This window comes from Mus pahari, chromosome 22 (genome assembly GCF_900095145.1).
Source record: "Mus pahari chromosome 22, PAHARI_EIJ_v1.1, whole genome shotgun sequence".
NCBI lineage: Eukaryota > Metazoa > Chordata > Mammalia > Rodentia > Muridae > Mus > Mus pahari.
The window spans coordinates 31827864-31836766 of NC_034611.1; the positions used below are offsets into that span (position 1 = coordinate 31827864).

General features: G+C 36.4%; 1 protein-coding gene across 3 annotated transcripts in view; it reads left to right on the forward strand.

Moving 5' to 3' along the window:
* Window positions 1-8903, forward strand: part of Mms22l (MMS22 like, DNA repair protein) — a 109553-nt gene that overhangs the window by 32407 nt on the left and 68243 nt on the right. For 2 of the 3 annotated variants that reach the window (XR_003842827.1, XM_021222104.2), the window contains exons 11-12: window positions 4366-4485; window positions 8163-8389. Coding sequence is in view for 2 of the 3 variants with exons in the window: in XM_021222104.2 (XP_021077763.1) it covers window positions 4366-4485; window positions 8163-8389 (347 nt within the window). In the remaining variant the exon portion in view is untranslated. The remainder of the gene's footprint in view (window positions 1-4365; window positions 4486-8162; window positions 8390-8903) is intronic. The other variant, XM_021222105.1, reaches the window with a different exon arrangement.

An 8903-nucleotide genomic window follows, 5' to 3' on the forward strand; every position in this document is an offset into this window, starting at 1 on the left:
GCATGCAAGTGTGTACAGATACCAGGGAAACTACCGGAGTTAAGGCAGCTCTGAGTTACCTTCTGCTTGTGCTGAACCCAGCTTGTCTCCAAGAGCAATGTGGACTCCTAAGCACTGAGACATTTTTTCCAGCCCTGAACACGTGGTTAACAGAATTTTTATATATCACATTCAACTGACACATTCACCTATCCTTCCAGAACAGTGAATAATATTTGAAATCATCTGTAGCCATTAAAGGCCAATATTTTTACAACTTCAAAAAATAAGAAAGATATTCTACCATGCTTTATTTATTTATTTATTTATTTATTTATTTATTTGGTTTTTTCGAGACAGGGTTTCTCTGTGTAGTCCTGGCTGTTTGGAACTCACTTTGTAGACCAGGCTGGCCTTGAACTCAGAAATCTGCCTGCCTCTGCCTCCTGAGTGCTGGGATTAAAGGCATGCGCCACTACGCCCGGCTACCATGCTCTATTTAATTTTTCACAGTTGTATATAGTACAGAGAACATAGGTTCTGGATTCAGACTGTAGATCAAATCTGGCATCTACTGCACATTCTTTTCATTTTCTTTTGATATACATTTTTTGATATACAGTTTTGTATAATAGATTTAAGTGGTGCACCTTTTTCTTTACCTTTCCAGACTGCCTCCTTTTTTGGATCAAATAGACTTTTTTGGATTCTACATGACAAAAGAAGTTTCAGATAAACCCTTCAAGATAAACTTTACAAGCCACCTTTTTTTCCCCTGCCATACTCAAATAACTAATCTCAGCTCAGTATTAATGCTGTAAACATCATGATGAGCTTAGATCTAGATTTGCTTTCATAATGAAGCCACAGTGATGGACTTGGCTAAATGAATATGCAGGTAGTTAAGTAGAAATGGTCTCAGACTCAGGCTTAGATTTGTTTCTGCAACATTTCTGGAGGCTTGTTGATGAACGAGACATTGTATTGAGCCCTGAAGATGTTGTTCTTGGCCTGAGAGAACTCAGTTTGAAGTATGATGGGCATACTTCACTCCCTACTCTGCAGTTGTTCATTCATCATTGTTTACTTGGTCTTTTCATATTTCTGTTTTCTTTCACAGTTCTGTCTTCTTCTGTTTCCTTACTTTCCTTCTTAAACAGTGTAGACTACACAATAAATACAGTCATTATCTTAGAAAATACTTCATTCCTAAGCTCTTCTGTGGTTAAATCTGAAAAGTCCCACTTACCATCTTCTACTCCATTCTTATTACTGGAGGAAATTCATCATATCTTGTTCGACCTGTACATTTTTCTTTGTAAGTGTAACGTAGCACTCTACTCTTAGACATTTTGCAAAACCAAAAAGGGGGAAACCAGAACAAAGACAGTGTATCCTAGTGACTTAATTTAGAACACTTCTGTAGCACGTTTAGCTATACCCAGCCCACTAAACTTGCTTGGCACTTTATGGAGAAAATCTACCTGGCAAATGAAAACTTCTGACTTTGCAAATTTGTATCTTCCAACCTCTTCTTTTAGAGGAACACTTGTCTAGAGGAAGTGTCCTTGTTCACCAGGAACTAATTTCTTTCCATATACACTATATAGGGTAACTTCTCATTTGTTAAAGGACTTTCTTTATATATCTCCATTAAAATATGTTCTTCATCCCCTTTTATCTCCTCAGCCACCCATAATTGAGTTTCTGATATGGACAAAGTGCTCTTGTGATAGCATCACTTACTTATATATTGTTAAGTATGAGAGACCTTATTTTTCCTTCGTTTTTTCAACTTGTCAATAACATTCAACCCTTGTCATCATTGGATGTATTTGAAATACTTGTTTCGGTTTTCATGATAACTTATTTTCTTCCCATTTCATTGGCCATTTGTTTTATAGATTGACCCACATTCCTTTATTCAGTATCTAAGTGCTAAAATTCCAAAAAAACCCTCTTTTTTATTACTCATGTTTATGTGTGTTCTTTCTTTAACTTATTGGTACCTAGCCTCATACCTCTGAGAAATCAGAGGATGACTTGAAGGACTCAGTTCTTACTTTTACTCTGTGGGTCCCCTTGAGCTGTACTCAAACTCAGCTTGTCAGCAAGTATCCGTACCCCATCTCTCACCTTCTAATCATTCCTTTTCTTTCTTTGTTTCTTTTTTGCTAGTCGTACTAGATTCTGAATGGTAGGTAACACTTTTCAACTCTAATACTTCTAGCACTAATCCTGTGGTTTTTCTTAAGAGCAAATATAATTCTTTGAAAGAATTTGCCTAAATTCTCTTTTTATTTTTAATTTATTTTTTACACTCCATATTGCATTCCCTGCCTTGCCCATCCACCCTTCGACTGCTCCTCATCCCATAACTCCTCCCTACCCCACCCCATCTTGACCTGGATGCCTTCACCTCCCACTCCACATGACCTCTAAACTCCCCAGGACCAGTCTCTTGAGGGTTAGGTGCATCATCTCTGAGTGAACACAGGCCTGGCAGTCCTCTACTGTATGTGTGCTGGGGGCCTAATATCAGCTGGTGTATTAGCTGTCTGTTTGGCGGTCCAGTGTTTTCTCTCGGAGGTCCAGATTAATTGAGACTGTGGTCCTCCTACAGGATCGCCCTTCTCAGCTTCAAGCCTTCCCTAATTCAACAAAAGAGGTCAGCTGCTTCCATTGGTTGGGTGCAAATATCTGCATCTGACTCTTTCAGTTGCTTTTGGAGTCTTTTGGAGGGCAGTCATGATAGGTCCCTTTTTGTGAGTGCTCCATAGCCTCAGTAATAGTGTCAGGCCTTGGGACCCTGGATCCCACTCTGGGCCTGTTGTTGGACCTTCTTTTCCTCAGGCTCTTCTCCATTTCGATCCCTGTAATTCATGCATGTCCTTTTGAGTCTGAGTTACCTCACTCAGGGTGATATTTTCTAGTTCCATCCATTTGCCTGCAAAAGTCAGGGTGTCCTCGTTCTTAATTGCTGAGTAGTATTCCATTGTGTAAATGAACCACATGTTCTGTATCCATTCTTCTGTTGTGGGACATCTAGGTTGTTTCCAGCTTCTGGTTATCACAAATAAGGCCGCTATGAACATAGTGGAGCACGTGCCCCTGTGGCATGGTAGGGCATCTTTTGGGTATATTCCCAAGAGTGGTGGTATAGCTAGGTCTTCAGGTAGATCTATTTCCAAATTTCTGAGGAACCTTCAGATTGATTTCTAGAGTGGTTGTACCAGTTTGCAATTACACCAGCAATAGGAGAGTGTTCCTTTTTCTCCACATACTCTCCAACATGTTCCGTCAAGTGTTCCTTTTTCTCCACATACTCTCCAACATGTTCCGTCACCTGAGGTTTTGATTGGTGTAAGGTGGAATCTCAAGGTCATTTTGATTTGCATTTCTGTGATCACTAAGGACTTTGAACATTTCTTTAGGTGCTTCTCAGCTATTCGAGATTCCTCAGTTATGAATTCTTGGTTTAGCTCTATACCCTATTTTTTGATTGGGTTTGTTTGGTTTTTTTTGGTGATTAACTTCTTGAGTTCTTTATATATTTTGAATGTTAGCCCTCTCTTGGATGTGGGGTTACTAAAGATTTTTTTCCCAATCTGTAGGTTGCTTATCAACTATGTCCTTTGCTTTACAGAAGCTTTCCAGTTTCATGAGGTTCCATTTATCAATTGTTGGTCTTATAGCATAAGCCATTGGAGTTCTGTTTAGGAAATTTCCCCCTGTGCCAGTGAGTTCAAGGCTCTTTCCCACTTTCTCTTCTATTACACTGAGTATATCTGGTTTTATGTTGAGGCTCTTCATCCATTTGGACTTGAGCTTTATACAAGGTGACAGATGTGGGTCTATTTTCATTCTTCTATATACAGACAGCCAGTTAGACCAGCACCATATATTGAAGACACTTTCTGTTTTCTATTGTATATTTTTGGCGTATTTGTTAAGTGACCATAAGTGTATGGTTTTATTTCTGGGTCTTCAATTCTGTTCCATTGATCCACATGTCTGTCTCTGTACCTAAATTCTTAAGATGACCCAGCTTTCTGGATTTTTGTACATTTTAATTATTATATCATTTCACATTCCTTTAGTTATATTTCCTTTTAGTTCTTTGGGTTCCTAATATCAATTTTCAGACATCTATTCTGTTTGGCTTTAAGTAAATGAATTATAAACTTTCCGTTATCTGAATAAGCTAGTGGTCTCCAAAGAGTTTTGTTTATGTCCAGTTAGATCTTGTATTCTGAAGGTTGTGAAAGGCCATGATTTGATGATACATATTCTTCCTCTTTTTAGTGGTAGGTTCTGTACATTATCAAATGATTATTATGTTAGCAAAACCATCTACTGCTTTATGACTTCAGTTTTATTTTTTAGGATAGTATACTAGAAGAACAATTACGAATGCATCTTCATTGTTGTTTGACACTTTGTGACTTCTGGGAGCCAAATATTTCAGTTGTCACCATTTTATGGGAGTATTATTGTAAGAACCTGGTAAGTAAACAGAATATGGATTTGTTATAAAAATTTGATATTTATAATACTTGACAGGCATTTTATGATTTAATTTTGAGAAATGTGAATTTTTTAAAAACTAATTTTTGTTTGGAGTAGGATTTAGCTTGCAAGTATTTTATCTTTCATAAACATCGTCTATAGAAAACTGACATGGAATTAGCATTTGGTGTCTTTTCTCTTTTGAATGGGTGAACAAAGTAACCAGAAATATAGGATCATACAAATTATTAAATTTTATTTATAAATTAAAAAATAAAATTTAAACTTGAGCATTTAAAATTTTTATATTTTTATTTATCCATATGGGTATTTTCTCTGCACATATGTTAGTGCATCATGTGTGTGCAGTCTCTTCAGAGGCCAGAAGAGATCATCAGATCCTCTGAGACTAGAGTTAGGGATGGTGAAAGTCACCATGTGTGTACTGGGAATTGAACTTGGGTCCTTTGGAAGATCACACAGTACTCTTGCTCCCCTCAGTTATTATAATATCATAATACTTGTGCTTTGATACAATTAATATTCACTGTTCACAATAAGAATCTTTGTACCTGAGTAGTCTTTAAGCTAGTTGATAGCTATATACATCATATATAGACAGGTAAGGAAAAAAATTAAAATACCCTGTAACACAGGGCAGAGGTTTTTTATCCTTCTAGGTGAACATAGAAGATTGTGATCTTTTAACTCGACCTTTGAGTCTTTCTAGTCCCAGAAGGGTCTGGGCTGAAAGTGCAGTATAAACAGATGCATAAAGATCTAAGAGGGCATTGTTCATTCCTCTTTTGGTGCTTCTGAAGGAATAGAATGACTTGGAGAGATGGTACATGAGTCTGATAGACTGACTGGTAACCTGAATTGCTGAGGATTGAGTTCTAGTTAATTTAGAAAATATTAGAAACCTTCAATGTGACATCAGATATGTTTGACAATGTGGTTTATGTAAATGAATGGGATACAGGTGAATTAGTAGTAGTAATGTATACAAATAATGTGAGTGAAAGAAATTGGATTTAGAAAGGAGAGGAATAATTAGGAAAATAAACAATTTGAAGACATTTAAAACCCTCAGTTACTTTTGTGAGTAAGACGAATGGGTTTGGGATGTTTGAATTTTGGGATAAATAAGATAACTTCTTTCTCAGGATAGAAAATGGCAATGGAAATACCAAATTTTATTTGTACTTAGAGCTTATTAAATTAGAAAGTTTTGTGTGAAATATATAGTATAGGATCATTGGAAAGATGACAGATTTTGCAACAAAATGTGTCTAAGGTTAGTCAGGAGTTTTCTGTCATAGATTGCTTGGGAAATAGTTAACAGAATGTCATAATCCAATTTTAAGTAACACCATTGCCCAGAGAGTGAAAATTCCAACATAACAAAAGAAAAAATAACTAAATTCTAATAAACTGATTTATTAGGAAGTGCTGAAATTTTATAAAATCACCATCTTCTCTGTTTAAGGAAATGGAGCATCTAGACAATGGGCATTAGTGTTTGTTAAAACAAATTGGAAGAATCTGTTGGAAATCACTGATTGCTGGCCGATTGGCCAGCAATCTATCTGATCACCCTTCACATCACAGGAAGTGTGTGTCTTTTCATGAAATGCGGTAGGAGCTATTCAGTACTGCTAGTGATAGGTTCCAGCCAAAACCTTTAATATGGTCAAGCTGGAGGTATCAAACCGTGTTAAGTGAAGATGTGAGACTAAATCGGAATACACTGTATATGTGTCTGAAATGGTCAAAGAACAAAATTAGTGAAAAAAAAAAAAGAATGTTATGTGACCTTAAAGGGATACAAAGTAAATGCTTGGTTGACACTTGTACATGCATATTCATTGTAGCACTATGGGCAATCCTCAAGTTCCATAAGAAGAAATGCTGATTTCTCAGCTCCCATCTCTGGTAGCAATCTGGACATGGCATTGTAATGCTTATTCTAAGAATCTTTGACTCAAAGTTCTATAAACCTATTTATTCTCTGATTTGTCAATAAAAGCTGATCAGCCAATGACTGAGCACGGGAGAGAATAGGTCTGGATTTTGATCCTAGTGGAAGGGGGACAAGGAGGGGACAGAGAGAGGTTGGGGGGGTAGGTGGTGGAGAGAACATTCAGCCAAGTCTAAGAGACACCATGGGAAGGAACATACCTGGAGCAGGGAGAGCCAGACCAATACTAAAATGCAAGTATCTCAGGGATTTTGTCTGGGAGGTAGCCATATTAGCTCAGAGGATTAGAGTAGATTATAAACTGCTCAGATATTACGATGTAAAGCTTATTACATAAATCTTTATAGTCTGTCATTTATTTAGGAGCTAGCCAGTATAAAGAAAAAAATTACCACATTTAAAATATCAATAACACAAAGACATTTAAAAACTCCGTGAATAGAAAGCCATTTAAGTCAAGCAGACCACTTCGCAAAGGGAAAATAAACAATTGAGAAGATGCAAGAATAATCTTCTATACACCTTCTATGTAAAATCACATGAAAAAAGCTAAAGGAATTTAATGTATATATACAGTGACGTTTACTCGACCATAAGGAACAACGTTTTTATAATTTGGAAGTACCATTATGGTACAAGAAAGAAGCTAGGCTTAGACAAATGTCTCCCATGTTCTATCATAAATGGAATCTAAATTTATCTAAAACAAGGTATTGAGGCCAGGCGTGGTGACAAATGCCTTTAATCCCAGCCCTTGAGGTGAAGACAATCAATCTTTGTGAGTTTGAGGACAGACTGGTCTATATAGTGAGTTCTAGGACAGCCAGGGCTACATAGAGAAACTCTATTAGAAAAACAAAACAAAAAAGAAAAACAAGGCATCAAATTAAAAGGAATTTTAGGGATAACAAAATTGTCAGATGATCATAAGGGGAATTGAGTATGTGACAGAACAGCCGTATGCTGGTTTAAATGAGAAGTATCTTCAATATTCTCAGTCATTCAAATACTAGTATCCCTGCTGGTGACTGTTTCAATAGGGTTAGAAGGTGAGGTCTTGCTGGATGAAGTTTGTTACTAGGGGCATGTTTTGAGATTTCAAAGAGAAGCACCATTCTCATTTTTTTTTCTAATTCCATTTGTGATTCGAGCTGTTACTGCTCCGCAGCGCCAGCCATCTTGCTTGCTTGCTGTCACACTTCTCTGCCATGGTAGATGCCTGGCATAAGCCAAGCAAGACTTCCCTTCCACAAGTTGTCTAGTGTTTGTCACAGTGATAGAGTTGTAACCAATACAACATGCTATACACGTATGAAAATGTCATAATGAAACCCATTGTTTTGTATAATGAAGATCTATATTAAGTGTTCGTTATCCAAAAAATTGTTACATAACAAAAACATTGAGAAACATGGAAAAAATAGGTTTTAAGGAACAAAGCTTCATTGGACAAATCACCTGGTAAAAACACATTTTCGGGAAAATAAAAAATGTAAGGACCCTTCATGTTCTCTGTTTTTCTGTAATTAAAAAAAAAATTGGGGGTATATATGCTAATTACAGTCTTAATAAAATATATTTATAATTACAACAGGTCAAACTTTTATGAGCTAATTGGTGTTTTCAGCTTTCATTTTTATTTACTAAGACACTTATAAAAGCTATGTTGTGCTTTTGTTTGTTTTTCATTTAGAATAGCTCCTTCAGTATTTCCTGGCTTCCTCTGAAAGGCCTTACTAATATTATCAAGTCTCCACTGTCGATGCTTACACTGGTGAGGAACTGCTGTTGTGATAAACAAGACCCTGACCTGTATAAATCCAGCAGCAGTTACATCATTTTTCTTTGCATTCTGGCAAAAGTTGTTAAGAAAGCAATGAAAACCAGTGGCCCTCACCCTTGGAAACAAGTTAAAGGAAGGTACGTGCTATATAGTATCTCTTCGTCAGGAGTATTCACCAGTATTCACCAGTACAGTCTTTGCGCATGTAAAGTGTATTTCTTAACCTATGATGCCAATTTCTTTTTGTCTTGCCAGTATGTTATAAAGAGGAACAATATTAATATTCATAAATTAGAAGGTTCCAGTTTCTAACTCATCTAATTTTCACTGAAAATTGCAATTCTGTGTATTAAATACCAGAGTATTAGGAACCGTTTTTTTTTTTTTTTTTAGAGAAAAATTTTTATTACTATTTAACTGTTACTTATTTATGTGTACCTGTGTGTATGTCTGTATATGTGCATATGCCTGAGATTAGGGTCATCCTTTGGAGCTGGAATAATAAACAGTTGTAAGCTGCTGCTGAAGGTGCTGGGAATAGAACTCTTGTCCTCTGTAAGAACAATATATTTTCGTAACCACTGAGTCATCTTTCCAGCCTCAGTAGGGTTTTGTTTTGTTGATGTTGTTTTGGGTTTTTTTTTTTTTTTT